This window comes from Cynocephalus volans, chromosome 8 (genome assembly GCF_027409185.1).
Source record: "Cynocephalus volans isolate mCynVol1 chromosome 8, mCynVol1.pri, whole genome shotgun sequence".
Classification (NCBI taxonomy): Eukaryota; Metazoa; Chordata; class Mammalia; order Dermoptera; family Cynocephalidae; genus Cynocephalus; species Cynocephalus volans.
In genome coordinates this window covers 106,402,336-106,419,974 of record NC_084467.1, presented here as the reverse complement: position 1 = coordinate 106,419,974, position 17,639 = coordinate 106,402,336, and the positions used below count along the sequence as shown (strand labels likewise).

At 35.5% G+C, this 17,639-nt stretch overlaps 1 protein-coding gene across 18 annotated transcripts in view; it reads right to left on the bottom strand.

The window, feature by feature from the left end:
- PDE4DIP (phosphodiesterase 4D interacting protein) overlaps positions 1-17,639 on the bottom strand; it is a 181,160-nt gene that overhangs the window by 67,802 nt on the left and 95,719 nt on the right. For 12 of the 18 annotated variants that reach the window (XM_063106525.1, XM_063106518.1, XM_063106508.1 and 9 more), the window contains exons 9-19: positions 11,586-11,717; positions 10,781-10,900; positions 10,449-10,541; positions 10,092-10,304; positions 8,371-8,529; positions 7,376-7,489; positions 7,047-7,238; positions 6,097-6,276; positions 4,982-5,176; positions 2,065-2,232; positions 1,815-1,896 (exon numbers count right to left, since the gene is read on the bottom strand). In XM_063106525.1, coding sequence (XP_062962595.1) covers positions 1,815-1,896; positions 2,065-2,232; positions 4,982-5,176; positions 6,097-6,276; positions 7,047-7,238; positions 7,376-7,489; positions 8,371-8,529; positions 10,092-10,304; positions 10,449-10,541; positions 10,781-10,900; positions 11,586-11,717 — 1,648 coding nt within the window. The remainder of the gene's footprint in view (positions 1-1,814; positions 1,897-2,064; positions 2,233-4,981; positions 5,177-6,096; positions 6,277-7,046; positions 7,239-7,375; positions 7,490-8,370; positions 8,530-10,091; positions 10,305-10,448; positions 10,542-10,780; positions 10,901-11,585; positions 11,718-17,639) is intronic. The other 6 variants (XM_063106511.1, XM_063106523.1, XM_063106517.1 and 3 more) reach the window with 1 other exon arrangement.

Genomic DNA, 17,639 nt, shown 5'->3' with positions numbered 1-17,639 from the left:
AAAGGACAAAGGAACAGCTTGTCCTTTGCCCAGCTCCCTCCCACTGGCCAAATCTGGGATAATTTGGGCATCAGATGAAATAATGACAGAAATGGGTAATACAATGATTTTTTTTAAAAAAAATCCATACTGATACAAACAAACAAATCAATTGGGGAGATAGGTGGAAGACAGCTCTTCTTTATAAAAGAATACCTGTTAATAAATAAAGAAGAAATACCAGAAACAGAAAATCACTTTTTCAAACTACCAATGCAACAGTTGGTTCAGGTAAGGCTCAAAGGATGCTAAAACCACTGCATTAATGACTGTTAGGAAACAGAACTGTCAATTTCTCAAGACCAGCCAGCAGATCATTTACTGATTGCAAAGGGAAAAATGAACCTTTATAATGGAGAGACCTGGCAGATACAAACCTAACCAAATAACTATACTTAACATCACCAAGGATGATACAAACTGATTATCATGCACTGATGTGATGCACTAAGATGTCACCCATATAGTATCTTTGCCAACAATGTTCAACTTGAATCTAACCATGAGGAAACAATCAGAGCTAAACAGAGAAACATTAGCTGGCCTAGATTCTTCAAAAATGCCAATGTCACAAAAGAAAATAAAAGCTAGAAAACTGTTCTAGATTAAAGGAGACTAAAGAGACATGACAACTAAGCACAGTGCATGACCCCTGATGAGGGAAAAAAAAGTATAGAGAACACTACTGTGACAAAAAGAGCTCTGAACATAGACTGTATACTAGGTTAAACTTCCTGAGTGTGATCATTATATTGTAGATATGTAGAAGAATGCTCTTGTTCTTAGGAAATACTCACTGAAGTACTTAGGGATTAAGTGTCATAATGTCTATAAGAAATTCTCCAATGGTTAAGAAAAACATATCTTTATATGTGTGTGTACATAGAAAGAAATAAGGCAAATGTGGCAAAATGTTAACTGGTGAATCTTAATAAAAATATATATGGGTTTTCACTATATTATTTTTGCTACTTGTCTGTAGGTTTGAAATTTCCAAAATAAAAACGTGGCGAAAAGTATATTTTTAAAAAGGCAAATAGGGAGTAAAATAAACACAGCACTCTTTACTCTTCAACTAGCAGAAAGTTTTCCTACTAGAGAATGACTACTTGCAAGACTTTTGTATGGAATTCTCTAATCCCCTACACTATAACATTGACACAAAGTCCCTACTTCTGGAAATACCTGGGTAATATCTTCCTTGAAGCTACCCTAAATAGTAACCTTTTGCTCTGTAAAAGTCAGGCTCCAATCTAATGTATTCATTTTAGTTTTGCTTGCATCATGTATAGAATTCTGTTGTCTTTAGGCAGTTCAAGGCCTATAACCATCCCATAGATGGGGCTGAGCTTGGCAAATAACTCAATGTATACTGCTTAGCCCTCCCGACATTTTAATATAGGTGATGTCAAGTTATAGTGAGAAGCCACAGCCTTGAAAGATACCCAAGAGAAGGTGTCAGTTCCATGGTCCAGCTGTGTAGATTTGGAAGTACTGTTTCCTAAATTTCTGAATCCCTTCAAAGCTACTTGAAAAGGAGAATTAGAATGCGTTTCTCTGGGCCAAACTGTGAATCCAGAGCTATAACCTCAATTCAACAAAAGGTAAGGGCAGTTCTTCCTGAAATAGACATGTCTTCAGCTTTTCAGGAGAGTCCAAACTTTTTTTTTCCATTAAGATAGGAAAAGAAAGAGAGTCTTGGCCAAACCTATTAATACAAAGAAACAGGAAGGAAAAACAGAAGGTCCCTTCATGAAATGAAATTTGATGCTTACCCAATGTGGACCTGGGTATGCTGGCATCCTCTTTGGCAGTCAGTGAAGTGCTACCATCTCTGGAGGGTATTTGTATTGAACTCTAAAAATTGAAAGAGTTGGAGGATTTAGAAAGATGCAAGAACTATAATCAATGACAGGACAGGGAATATTCTCACACAATTTAGCATTAAAATTATCAAACTTACACGTCAAAAGTAAAAAGGAAATGCTGTCAGCATGAATATCTACACAAGTCTATAGTTCTTACTTGATCAGTCTGCTCTACAAGAGGAGGGCCGTTGGAGGTAACTTCAGCTTGTTGGTTAGAGATGTGTGCTTGGGACATCATGAAGTCTTTCCCTCCTAAATATTGGCGCAGGGCCTGTAACTCTGAATTTCTTTCCATTAGGGAGTGTACCATCTTCTCTGCAGCAGCCTAGAAAGAGGAAATCAGAAATAATATTAGAAAGATATTCTAGTAATTGTACTCTGGTTTAATGTCTTCAAAGCCAACCATTTATAAAAAGCCAAAGGGGCCCTAAGAAATAGTTTCCTAGCTTTCAGTTTACAGAGAAAAACATACTCAAGTGAGTGAAAAGAAAGTCTCTCATAGGCAGAATATTGAAAAAAAAAAAACTGAATATAACACCATCTATCACAGATGAGAATCTGAAATAGGTTCTGCTAGAACTTTATCAGGCTAAGGTGTTAAGATTCTGGTTTGAGTTAGGATAACAGATGTTTTCCTTTACTCCGGGATAGCTATTCCTTCAGCCTGGATTGCTCTTCACCCAAATATTCGTGTAGTTTGCTTCCTTCAGGTCTTTGCCAAATGTAACCTTATCAGACTGGCCTTCTTATCTAAAACAGCAATCTCATTTGTCAAAGGGTACAAACTTTCAGTTGTATGAAATAAATATGTTTTGGGGCTCTAATATACAGCATGGTGACCGTAGTTAATAATGCTGCATTGTTTACTTGAAATTTGCTGAGGTAGTAGATCTTAAGTGTCCTCACCACATACACACAAAATGGCAACTATGTGTGATGATAGATGTGTTAATTAATTTGACTGTGGCAATCATTTCACAAAGCATATGTATATCAAAGCATCATATTGTACACCCTGAATATATACAACTTTTGTAAATTATACCTCAATAAAGCTGGAAAAAATTTTTTTAAAAAATAGGCAATCTCCTCTCTACAATATTCCCCTTGCTGTGCTTATTATTTTTCCAAGGCATTTAACATTATCTGATATATCTCTTTATTCTCTTTCCCTACCCCAACTGGAATGTAAATTTCCTGAGGGCAACTTATTTAGTGCTGAATCTCAAAAACCAAGAGTAGTGTCTAGCACATAGTAGGCACTCAATACATTATTTATTGAATGAATCAATTATACAATAAATGTTCTTATCAGACCACATGATCAGGGGAATCTGAACCCCAAAATCACCAAATCTAATTTATTTCATTTCAAATCCCACAGTTTCTAAGATGATGACACAATAAGGGAAATATCTAGAATATTATTTGTCACCATTATTGCATAGAAAGTCTGCATTTAATCAGAAAACCTGGAGATAATAAATTAATACTGAAATTACTGGGAGTATAAGATGATGAATCAGAACAATAGTAGTTATATCATAGCACCGACTGTCTCTGGGGAGAAATACTATTGTTTTAAATGAGAAGCAGAGCCCTTGTCATAATTTCTAAGAGAAACAAAATTAAAAAACCTCCAATTTCAGTAAGTAAAATTTGGGTTCTTTGGAGATTTGGACATAACCATTTTAAAGGGATCAATATATTATTAATGTGCCTTAATACAAAGCTTTGTGAAAGTTATGGGAAAAAACACAATAAATAACATACAAGATATATCCTGTGATCTATCTAGCTAAGCACTCTTTTTCAAGTAGTGCTGTTTTTAGCAATGCTCCTCTAAGTGTGGTCCATGAAGCAGCAACATCACTATCATCACCTGGAAGCTTGTTAGAAATGCAAATTCTCAGTCTCACCTATACCTCCTAATTTCTATCTCTAGGAGAGGCGAGCGCAGGAATCTATGTTTTTAAAAAACTATTCAGGTGCTTCTTTTGCATATAAAATTTGAGAAGCAGATCTAACAGAATACAACAATTATTCTTTTTGAGTTGAAAATCTCTTAATGATTTCTATCTTCTCCTAAGGTTCCATTATTTTACTGCCTGCAGTGTATAATACTTCTTTTTGAGGTATAATGAAACTAATTCTTTCAAATGACAAAGAGGTTAAAAAGAAAAAAAAAGATTTGTCAGCTTCTTGCCAGACTGATATAATTCACAATGATTTTGTTAGGTCTATTCTAGAAGCAATTTCTGAAGCACATGGCAATACGTTGCTAACAAAATGTGTATTACTTCAGTGGGCCTGAAAATTAGAAGAATGGAATACAACCATCCCATAAGAAAGCATTAGAAAATGTTATGGTCAAATAACATGGGCAAGTAAGAATCTAGCTTCCTCTAAAAACTGAATAGGGGGATTCTGAGCAACTCATCCCTGAAGCACAAGTCAACTAGCAACCTTTAGCCTTGAGGAGAAACATATGTGGAAATAAGGAAAAACTAGGAATTTAATTCTGAAGTAGTTATGTACCGTTATTTTGAGATTAATATACCCCACATTATTATGAGATTATCTATTCTCATCATGGCCTTTGAAAAATACAATCTTTTCTTCCCTTTAAAATAACTCAGATTTTACAAGCATTAAGAGAAAATATGTTGAATTTACGTTTTCCCATTTGTTTTAAATATGTTAAGTGTACGTTTTTTTCCTTGACTGGAAATGCAAAATATCACTCAAGTCTTGATTATTCAAAATCAAAATCAAAACACTCCAGAACCCCATACTCCTTTCTCTCAAAATGATCAGAGCATTAAGGAAAAGAAAATATATGTAATGTACTTAATGGACACATGTACTATTTATGCACCCTTCCAAAAGCAAAATGTCCAAATAATTCATACTTTGATGGTTGATGTAAAACTGTATTCTAATTAATAAACTGAAGGAAAGAAACAGATTTGACTACAAAATGATATAAATATACACGTTATAAGGCTCAAATGCTTCCTATTTGTAGACTGTAAATGCACTGATACTTTTCTGGTCTGTGCATTAGTTCTTACTTGACTCTCTTGCTCCCTGGTGCTCACAGACTGAAGCAGACTCTGAATCTCCATTTCATGTTCCACAGCTTGTTTGTTTCGATCACTGAGAAGGTCCTGCAGCATCCTTTCTTTTCGTTGTAGACGCTGGCACAGCTCCTCAGCTATCTCATTCTGCCCTGGTCCAAGTTTACAGAGCAATCTTGCACTAAGATCCTAATACACAAGGGACAGTGTAAGTTTCCAGAGGAAAGAATTCCCTCTACTACATATCAAAGGGCTTATAAGAATCTATCACAGAAGAAAGAGCTGTGAGATTCTTGACATTAAGCATCCTGTTTTACTCACTTTTGTTTCCCCAGATCTAGCACAGGCCTGGCACACAGAAGGCTGTTAATATATATTCAGTGAATGACACTAACAATACAGAAAATACCTATAGTGGCAACTTACATCTTGTTTTCTGAAATAAGTCGTTTCCCTATTTGCTCAGGGAACATGACAATTAACGTTAGATGAGAATAAATGAATGCTTAGTTCATTTATTTATTTTCTCCCCAGTGTAACTTTATAGGACAAGAACAAAAATGATAAGCTGAAAAGGAACATTGTATTGTGAGCATGGTGATGCAGTTCCTACTTCTATACTGAAAGACAGTACATTGTGGTTAAAACTGTGGAGCCATATGCCTGACTTGAATACTGGCTGTGCTACTTATTAGCTATGTCACCCTAGACAAGTTACTTAACTACAGAAGTCTGTTTCCCTATCTGTTGAACAGGGATGTATTTCCCTCATAGACTTATGAAAAGATTCAATAGGTTAATATCCATTAAGCTCTTAAAACACTACCTGACCCAGAATGAGTACTATAACTAATAAAGGTCAGTTATTGTATTGTAGATGTATTTTTTAGATCTCATTAATTCTCACCTAACTTCTTTGAGAAAGAAAATTGTCATCTTAAGTTTATAGGAGTGCAAAAAAAGTCCCAGTGAAAGTCAATGACTTGCCCAGGCACAGAATGGAATTAAAGACTTGAGGTCACTGGCCTTTCAGACCTCAAGAGCCCTAATCCAAGGCTGAAATTATGTAATCACTAAACCAACGGCCTTTAAGTTATCTGAAGTCTTGCCTCTACTTCTTTGTTCCTGTCATGCAGAGATGTCTGTAACTGCTGAATGATACTCTCTTGTTCCTTTTGCCAGTGGCTAAATTTGGCTTCCATTTCTTCTTTCAGCCACTGGAGGTTTTGACAGGTAGTAGATAACTGTTCCACTTCCAGGCCTTTGGCCCTCAGGAGACTCTCCATACTCTACAGTCATGAAGAGAGCAACCATAAGTCAAAGGGTCACCCCACACTCCTCAGGATAAACAAGTAATTAGATCCACTTTTAAATTATCTCCCAAGTTATCGCCTATCAACTTTTTTGCAGAGGAAACAACTTAGTGTCTAGCAATGCCACACCAATCTATTTGTTGTTTTCAGAAACTCTAGTTTGTGAAGAGAGAAATATAAAGTACATGATAAAATGAAGTATTTTGGAGGAAGTACACTACATTATAAAAAAGTGAACGACTTCTTTAAAAAGTGGCAAAGTGGCAGAGAGATACATAAGCTCTTAATTAAATATGCAAAAAAAAAAAGCCCACAGTAAATCTTAATAAACAAATGTTCTAATTATGGCAATACATGGACATGTATGAAATTTTAACATGTATATAATATTAATATAATAGTTGCACCCTGGCTATGCCTATGTGAAAGTGTGTGTGGAACGTGGGGGTAAATATATATATATACATGGGTTAAAAATAAGTTAGAACTATGTAAACAGAAACCACTATTCACTGCCTTTCTCCACAAAGCTCATAATATAAAAGGCAGCAGAAGTGCTAAAACTTCTCACTTTCTAATCTACAATGATGGAACTAGTGACTGCTATTTTTGTTTGTTTTTGTATTTTTTTTTTCCTTATAAAGCAAATACCCCAGTTTTCAGAAAATGATGGTAGTGGCTGATGCTTCCAGTTTAGAATACCAGTGGAAGAGGAATATCCAGTCAATGACAGACTTTGTTCTTACTTGCATGGTAGCTTCATTGGAGGAGAGGATACCACGCAGTCTCTCCAGGTCATGATCTCGCTCTCTCACAGAAAGACGAAGATGACGCATTTCTTTTTCTTTTTCTTCTAGAGCAGAGAACTTTTCATCTATAGCCCGCTGCAAGGAAAGTAAGGCTCCTAAAGCTCCATAGGATTCACTATCCTGATCACCCTTATTCAAAAAGATGTAAAATATAAAGGAATAGGAAACCAAATCCCAAAAGCAGCAAATTAAGTAGACACAAATTTCTATAATACCTATGTAGATAGAATAATCAATAGCATAGTGAACAAAATTATGATACATACCTCTAGAGCAACAGCTTTATCTTGTATTCGCTGCCGAAGTTTCTCAAGCAACATTTCATTTGCTTCAAGGGTTTTGTCTGAGTTATCTCGATACTGTAGGAGCTCCTGAAGTTCCTAATAAGACCAAAGAATATTTTCCTTTATTTACGTATTCAATATTAACTGAATTTCTCATCATTGTCAAGCAATTTGTTATTCAGGATAAAAAAACAAAATATAGTTACTCTCTGCAGGGGGAAGAAATTTAGCAGAGGTAATGGACATGTAAATTCTTAACTATCCTGCAACATACAACATACACAATGCATAAATTGTTAACCATTCTGCACACCTGTAGCTAGCAACTAGGGGACCATAGGACGCATTGCCTAACTCTGCCTGAAGGTGTCAGTAAAAAACTCACAAACGAAGTAATATTTGCAGTGAATCTTAAAAGGACTAGGATTTCTCAAGTGAAGAGGTAGTGGGGGTATAACTGTCAGAGAAAAAATTTATGTACAACATACGCATACTACGAAAAAAATTGTACGCTCACTGAAATATAAAGGATTCACTGTGACTGAAACTTAGACTAGGTAGTAGAACTGATCACTCTTAGTACCCCATTTTTCCTAAAACTTTCATTCTACTATCTAAATTACTCTGAGGAAGTTTCTGTACAGATGTCTTCACCTACTACACTGAGTGCAACGGCAAAATCTCTGTCACCCCAACACCTAGCATAGTGTCTGACTCAGAGGTGCTTAGAAACTACTTGTTGAATATTTACCAGTGAAGTCTTTCAGGTCTATATGTATTGTTTCTTATACTTACTGGTTAGCATCTTGACTCATGGACTGTATTTTCTATTTATTTTAAATCCTCCTGATTCCTACCTCTCAATATTCTACATGTAGCAGGTAATCAACACAGGTGGATTACTACCTTGAAATTATATGAACAAGAATTTCAGTGGTCTCTGAGCCCAGTATTCCTTGAATATCAGGTAAACTCACCTGAAGTACCTGCTCTTTGTGATTCAGACTATGATTTAGGTGCTGAACAGTTTGCTCCTGTGTTCGAATCTCATTGTATTTTTCAGCCTCCAACATACGAAGCTGTTGACTCTTATTCTGCAATTCTCCTTGTAGCTGCTGCAAGGCTTTTCGCAATTCCTGAATTAAACATGTTCTTTTTTAAAAGCAATCTAAAACTCTCATAAGGTCATTAAACACAGAGGCCTTAAATTTTTCAAGGGATATAGAATGAAATATAAAGTAGCAGAAAGTGCCATTCTTAAAATTGCTTTAGAAATATTTTACATGAATCAAATAGGACCTGGCAAAGAGTGAATATTACAGATGGGGGTAGAAAGCAAATTTGATATTATAGTCCAATATCTATTTTTTGATTTAAAAAATATAGATCTATATAACTACTAAGCAGGACTCTGTCCCACTGTAAACCTGGATCCTTTATTTTACAATAAGCCCAAGAACAGCATATTTCTACAATCCTCTTTTCTAAAGAACTCATGAAGACGATCACTCATCCTTTTTAATTTGCCATGTATGATATTTTTCTAATAATAAAATCAGTAATCTTTAAACCATCTGTTATTTTAGGCAACCCCCAAAACACATACTCATCAACTATACAAAACTCGGGAAAATGATTCCTTTAGGTAAAGAACAAAAGTTAAGAATTATTTCCACCCTCATCCCTCCACTATCCCCGACCTTGCCAAGACATCTGAAGTTTCAATATTTTGAAAGGAAATTCAGGGCTAATATTTAATCTCCAAACTACTAAACCAGGGAGAGCCTTCAAAAACTATACTTTTACATCTAAGTGTTAAATAGCCCAAGAAAGGAGAGCACAAAAATGATCTTTTAAATCTTAAAGTTTTTACAAAAAGATAGCATGTGCTCTAAGCTAACAAGATAAAGGAATCATTTAAGAATTATGTATTTTACTTTTTAAAAATAATACATGGCTAATTGTTGTTCTTCCCCCTTTTCTGTCCAGCTGACTTCTACCCATCCTTCAAGAATAACCTCAAATATCTTCTCCTTCATGAAGCTTTCCCTGACTCCTTTCCTCTGCCCTTCGTAGTTATTCCTACAGGAAGCCATACATTCCTCCTCTTCAGTATTTATCACATTGAAATTCTCTTTATGTGACTGTCTCTCACACTAAACTATACGTAACTTAAGAGGAAGGATCCTGTTATATTGACCCTTCTACTTCCACGACACAGCCCAATACAGTAGTCCTTCCTCATCTGTGGGGGATATGTTCCAAAACTCCAGTGGATGCCTGAAACCATGGATAGTACCAAACGCTATATATACTTTGTTTTCTCCTACACATACATACTTATGATAAAGTTTAATTTATAAACTAGGCACAGTAAGAAATTAACAATAACTATAATAAAATAGAACAATTATAAAAATATACTGTAATAAAAGTTATATGAATGCGGTCTCTCTCTCTCTCTCTCACAATATCTCAATATTTTCAGACCACAGTTGACCATGGATAAGTGAAACCATGGAAAGCAAAATCTCAAGGAGGGGGGGGCGAATTGTATCTGGCACCTGGTACAACGGCAACAAATGTTGAACTCAATTACTTAGATTAAGCAAGTAACCCAAGGGTTCAACATAAACTGTCCTGCTAAAAAGTTATCAGGGTAAAGTCAGCATTTAGGACAAAATGGTTAATGGTTTACCCGGTTATGTTTCCAAGAAGCCTCTTTCTGCTGTTCCCGCTCATGTGCTGCAGCCTCTACAAACTGCACACATCGTTTGGCATCAGCCAGTTGGCGTTCTTTCTGTTGTACCACCCTCTGGAGCTTCTGTATTTCAAGCTGGCTGCAGAATAAAGCACTCTGAAGATCAAGCAGAGCCACCTGTTGCTGAGCTGGGGAGGTACTCTCTGAACTCTGAAAAGAGGGTAAAATCATAATCACAAGGAGGGCAAGCACTGAGCACCTGAGAAGACTATGAAGAAAAAAATCAAGACTGTAACCAAGAATGGCACATTCCCAACTGGAGTCTCTCCTCCTGTCCTATGTGATCCCACATACGTGAAGTTGTCCAAGCTGGCTTTGGTGCAGCATTTCTCGAAGCTTTACCATTGTGTCATTTTGACCTTCGATCACCTGGTACAACTCCTCAGTCTGAAAATGAAAGAGGGAATACCAAACATGTTAGTAAACTAAATATAAACTCCATTATCTCACCTGTACAGATTTCAGTAACAGGACTGTTCCAAAATACTGATTTAGGTTAAGCTGCAATTTCCCCAGGCTAAGATTTGTTAGTCTGATAATATCCCTTTCTACAAAATATCAAATACTTGTCTACTTTGATGGGACAAATTGTTTGCTCACAGATGCTAGATTGCTAAATACTTTACCTCACTGTCCCTGCTTTTCAGACTTTCCTTGAGACTTTGAATTGTACCATCTTGCTTCTGAGACAACTCCTGAGCAAACTTTAGTTCACAACTCATTTCATTAAGTTTCTCTTGAAGAATCTGAATTCAGCAAAGAAAAACAGTTTTTTAGGTCAGTGACTTCTTTTAACCTCAAATGCAATCAATCTTTCCTCAAATCTAGGGTTTAAAGGATTTCTTAGGGAATATTACCTTGTTATTTTTTCACACATAAAAACATTTAATGGTCACTACCATTAAAGTCCTAAGTCAATCAGCAAAAGAAAGTAGCAGGAAAGATGAAATACTTCCTTCAATACTCAACTGCCTCAATTCTCATGCACTGTGCTTTCTCTGTGATTGCAGCCATACTAGGCACTTGTTCACATGGGTCTGTGGATTCCTTACACAAAGACCAAGGAGCTTCTGTTTTCTAGTATAGGACAGGAGCATAACCAGGTCAGAAGCTCAGCATCCCAAATTGTGGCAATTTTCTTCTAAGCAGATATTAAAACCCATGGGCTATAAAGGGATGACAAATTAAGCTAAAATCAAAAGTACAAACCTGTCTCAGTGCCTTTTACAGTTAAAGACTGCCTGCACCTAAAAGGTACCATAAACTGTGATCTGTGCAAAACAAGCTAAAACCCTGATGAGAAATAAAGGGAGAACTACACTTTTAAATGAAATTCTCCCTAGAGCACCAAGAGTATTCATACCCCCCATCCTACTCAGTCACATCCTCAGGAAAACCCTGTGATCTCCAAAGGCATAGTATTTGTCATACCTTGTTGGTGGCTTCTGTGTGGTGGATTTTTTCCTGGAGTTCTACCAAGTGGGAGTCGGATACAGACTGCTGAGATATAGTGGTCTCATCTGAATTGAGCTTTTGTTGTTTGAGAACCTCTTCAGTCATGGGCTAGAAAGCAGCAGCAAGACAAGCAAGTTGAATTAAACACTGTCAACAATAAATTTTATTTTTATCTTCAAATGTCTGTGGCATCTTTTGCCAGAGATATGGAAAACCAGAGTTGTTGCATGAGTTATTAATATGAACTCCTGAACACAGTCCCCTTCCTCATTAAGAGCAGTGATTCACTTCCATCCTAACTAGCTCCCTCCCACTTTTCCCTACCAACTCACACAAACACTACATATTCAGTTAAAGCAAATAATTCAGAGTTTAAAGAGAGGGGGGGCAGGTTTAAAAAAGAAAATGCTTACAATGACCAAATATTATCTTCACCCTATTTTTAACCAGGGAATTGAAAAAGCACATTGATCAAATATACAACATTCCTAACAGAAGAAACGTTACATTCCAATTACCTTTCTTACAACGTGCTTGTTCACATTATTGGAAAAATTGGCAGATTTTGAATATAGACTATATATATTAGATAATAATATTTTATCAATACCAAATTTCCTAAATTTGGGAATTGTGCTGCAGTAATGTTAAGAGATTTCCTTGTCCTTGTCCTTAGGAAATACACACTGAAGTACTCAGGGCAAAGGAGTACAATACCTGCAACTAATTCTCAAATGGTTCAAGAATAAAAACAATAATGTGCACATACGGAGAGTAAGAGTGAGGAAGCAAATGTGGCAGAATATTAGCACCTGGTAAGTCTGGGTAAAGGGTATATGGGAGTTACTTGTACTTCTCTTACAACACAACATCTCTATAAAAATTATTACAAAATAATGAGAAAAAAATTTAAATAATTTTTAAATACATACACCTACTTAAAGGTAAGTTTATAGCATATGACTGAATAAATAATCCATAATGGTCTGGGAAGGAGGTATGTTTTATAGAAATATAAATTCACTAAAAAGATTCAGGAGAAAAAAATGTATTATTTATATATGGGACATTCGATCAGACTCAGATAACCATATTGAACTATACCTAATAATCATTATGAGCTAAGGATGTTAAAATAAAACTTTATTCACTGTGGCATTAAACTCCATCTCCCCCTTACACAGCCCCTTCCACTCCAATTAGGAATATAAATCCAGTAAGAGAAAAAAGGCAACTGCTATCCATTTTTTCTTTCCCCTCACACTTTCAAAATTTGGTTACCACTTTCCAGGCAATGGAGGTATAGCTTACCTTCTTTAAATCCCTTCTGCCAAGCAACTGACTGGAAGTACAAAAACTACAGAAGAAAAATCTTTTCTATTCTTTCTGTGCTATTTACCAACTATTCTTACATCTACTAAATGCTATCATATGCAAAGCATCATGTGAGGCACTGTGGGGAATACAATGCTGACTAATGTAGGATTCTGGCTCCAACGGGTCTTAGTCTACTGAGGAGGTAGTCATGTCATAAAAATACAGAGAAAAACATTCATTTCAACACGAAGTACAGGAAAAGCTTCTTGGAAGAGACAAAATTTATCCTGGATCTAAAAAGAGGTATAGGCTCTTCACAGGTGTCAACTGTGGATAAGGAAGGACATTCTAGGTAGAAGGAACAAAAGATGATAGTGTAGAGCTAATACAAAATGCTGACTTCCAATACCAATATCTTTATAAGCTGAGTGACCATATAATGCATTATGCTTTTAAGAATTGAAAGTGTGCAATTATTAATTATGTCAGAACACTAGGCATAACCTGGGACTACCTAGACAAATCTGGATATTTTGTTACACTGTTTATAAGCCCATAGCCTTATCTGAACAGCTTGAAGCCCAATTTTTTTTCTTCTATATTATTTGGTAAGTCAAAATCTCAAAATTCTAAAAGGCAAGAACATGAGAGAGAGTTGTCAAGAAATATTCTCAATTATAAATAGATAAATGAGAGGAAACGAACATAATCACAAAGGCTCTGACAAGTTGGTAGAGTATCTCATAAATGAACCTAGACTTCTGACATCATCCTCTAGAATATAGACCTCACTGCTTATTTAGACAGAAATAAGAGTGAAACTGACCCACTGGACTTTGTTATACCTACTGCTAATATCAGTTACCAGTATGGCATTAATTAATTCCATTCATTCACTCACTCAACATGTATCTGTTGAGTACTGATTATGTGCTAGGCACTGTTTTGTACTGTACAGGACAAAGTCCCTGCTCTCTTGAAAAATATTTTGAAAGGGCTGGAGTGAGGAGCTACATAATAAAGAAACAAGGAAATATACAAAATATCAGATAGTGACAAGCCCTATGCAGTATAATAGGAAAGCAGGATAGAGAGTTGGTGGTTAAGTTAGCAGAACAACAATCCAGGCAGAGGGAACAGCTAATGCAATATGAGTCTGGGCTAGAGTAGTACTTTCCAATAAAAATAGAATGTGAGCCATGTACTTAATTTTTAACTTTCTAGTAATTTTATTGAATAAAGTAAAAAGTAGGTGAACTTAATTTTAATAAAATATTTAGCACAGTATATCCAAGATATTATATTTAATCAATATAAAAATTATTAAAGAGCTACTTTACATAATTTTTTCATACTAAATCTTTGAAATTTAAGGTATAGTTTATACTCACAGCACATCTCAATGCAGACTAGCCATATTTCAAATGCTGACAAGGCCAGTGGCTAGCTTACTGGATAGTACAGGACTAGAACATAACGGGCAAAGGAGTAACACATGATGGTGTGGAAAGGTAGGTAAACACCAGGCGATATGTAGCTTCTATACAGGGGAGTTCATGAAGCTGTATTTCATTCTAATTAAAATGAGAATGAACTGCAGTGTTAAAAGAAAAGCAACCATATTTAAATTTTCAAAAGATCCTAACTGGTCTGTGGTGAATGGATTGTTGTGGAGCTCCTACTAGTAGAAGCAGAGAGACCAGATAGTAGTCTACTGCAGTGGTGTAAGTGAAAAATAATAGTGACGTGGATTATAGTGATAGCAATGAAAGGGGAGATAAAGAGATGAACTTGGGATACGTTTTAAAAGGATTTGCTGTTGGACTGGACGGTGGGAGAGGAAGAAAAAGAAAAGAAGCAAGGATAATGACTCCGAGAAAAATTATGAGATATTTTTTGTTGTGGGTATAACAAAGAGCCTTCCCTTGAAGCAATGTGGATTACATCACACCATGGGAGAAGTAATTATTTTAACAGATATTTACAACAATTCTAACTGACAAATTAATCATTTATTTAATGATAAAACATTCTCTTTAAACTTGGTTTCTTACTTCCTCAATGTAAAACAACAATAATATATATTTTTGAAATTTAAACAGAATTAAAGAAAATAGCTTCAAGTTTAAAATGACAGGGAAGGTGGTCATATTTATTCACTTTAAACCAAAGAATCTTAGAATTGTGGAGGAAACTTTATAAACTACCTATCTGATCCAATCCTATTTTATTTACATACAAGGGTATGGAAACTTAGAGAAGGTAAGCAATTTGTCCAAGGTTACACAGGAAACCAGGAAAAGGATCCAATTCAACTCAAGTTGGTAATGTAATTTTCATTTCTATAAACCCACTGCCTATCATAATGCCAGGAATATCATAGGCATCAAAAGTTTTTGTTTAATGAACCAGCAAGAACAATAAAAACAAGAGGCCTGTCTCCTAATTCCCATTCCAATGTTCTAATCCTTCAGTGGCTCTTAGAAATAAAACACTCTAGCTCACGCTCTCCCCCTCTCCATATGCATATATGAACGGCAACTTTAAAGCCAAAGAATGCCACAAGAAAGTACATAATGAATCTGGATCTCATCTAAATCCATCTTGGCATAAATAATCATAAAAAACCCTTAATTCTATAAATGTAATATACTGATCTAATGGCTGGAAGATGTTTGTGTCTTCTTTATTCATACTAATTTATTATTTTACATCTCAGAAAAACGTCCCTTCAGATAACAGCCTGCCAAAAGAGCACTTTGCAAGTTCCACTGAGTCAACAAGCCATAATGAATTTTTGTCAAGTATCTAGTACATAAACCAATCTCTCCTATTCAGAATGTATGGAGTGTGCAATCAGTAATACTTGATTTGGTAGAATCACTGTTACTCTCCAGACTATCATTTGCTAAAATTGTGTTGTAATAATATAATTTTAAATTAAGTCATTTTTGACTCAATTACGACAAATGCCTTCCAGTATCAGAAAGGAGAATTGCTTCCAGACCTGGTGTTGCATAATATAAGACAGAAAGGCAGTTACTGAGCTAAAAGGCAGTTATTTAGATCTTGGTTAACAGCATTTTTCTTGGACTTCCCAGTCCTCACAATAGTGAGTCATAGATCTCAAATTGTTGTAATTTTCTACCCTATTGTTAATAACAGGAGACAGACAAGAACCATCAACTAGCATAAAAATTAAAGACCTAATCTTTGACCAGCATCTAAAGGACCTTCCAAAAGGGCTTGATCTGCTTAATATAGCTAAGCTATGAATGGGATAAATTTACCACAGGCACAAAGGAGCAGACCTTGGCATTGCAAGACTTGAAGTGAAGATCTCCTGCTCTTTGAATTTAAATAGAGGGAAATTACACATGGGCCAGAGCTCTCAGAATTGCTGTTTACTAAGAAGGGACCACACCCCTCTTATCATGGCTTTTCTAGTTCACGGCCAGATAATAAAGAAGGAAATTACCAGCTAGAATAAGGCTTCAAACCTTTCTTTAGATATCTGAATAGCCTTGTGTCTTCAGGCATAAATTCTGTAGAAGGCAAATAATTCACTTTGCATAATATCAGAAAATCAGTAAGCAGGAGAACTACACTGTTGTTTTTCTTTAATATAAGAAAGAAAGGAAGAAAGTAGAGAGAGAAAGATAAAAAAAAAGGAAGAAGAAAAGCAATCAGGAGATCCTGTTGTTGACATTTCATAGTGTATACAATGGGGTAAGTGGAGGATTAAACAAAGGAATCAAAATGACCTTACATGAGATTGTACTGTACAATTTCATGAACAAATTTTCTGTCTAGATAAGAGGTTTTCTTCATATCTGTAGCAACTGAAGCAAAATGTTTCTTTCATTTTTTTTTCTTTCTACAAACTAAAAAAAGAACACCAAAAAGAATTTACATTATTTTTATTCTTTCCACATTTGTTCAGAGAAATAAGACAAAAACCAGTCTGCCTTTGTCCCACCTAGCTCTGGTTTTGCCATAAAGCACGACACCCTTTAAGCAGCTTAAAAGTCAACCAAACTTGAACAGATCAGGTGTCCAAAATACATATTTTATTTACAAACACTGTGAGCCCAATTTATCTTTCTCTTTCCCCCCCACATCTTAAATTATTGGAGAAAATGGCATAGTAATTAAATGCCACATTTCTTGAAGCTGAATGTTTTCTTCCTCCTTCCATTGTTTTATTCTTCTAGAAACAGTAAAGAATGTAAGCCAAGAGACAGCAGAAAGGTCATATGCTACTATTTTAAAGCTCTAATGTTCAAATTTAGTGAAGTAAAGGGACTTGACCTAAAGATACAATTACGTAACATAGTTTATATGTGTTCATTCGGATGACAATATTCTTCACAGAATCCCTAAAGAATCCTTGTGGAATGCTTAGATTACAGAAAGAGGACTCTTGTTTTAAAATAAGTACATAAATTGATGTACAACGGGCAATGTGGCTTAATGTATAGAATTAAACGGTCTTGGCTAAGAATGATCAAGAATCTTTGGCTCTGCATGGGTTAAGCTATTTAAACTGAGCTTTCCATCTTTGTAAATTGAGAGATTATATGAGATGATCTTCAAAATCCTTCCCAACTCCAAATTTTGCTGAGTCCAGGCACCAAAAGATGGTACGTACAGTATTTTTAATTAAATACAAAGAAAAAACTTGTTTTGCTGATAATTTTCTAAGTCTTTATC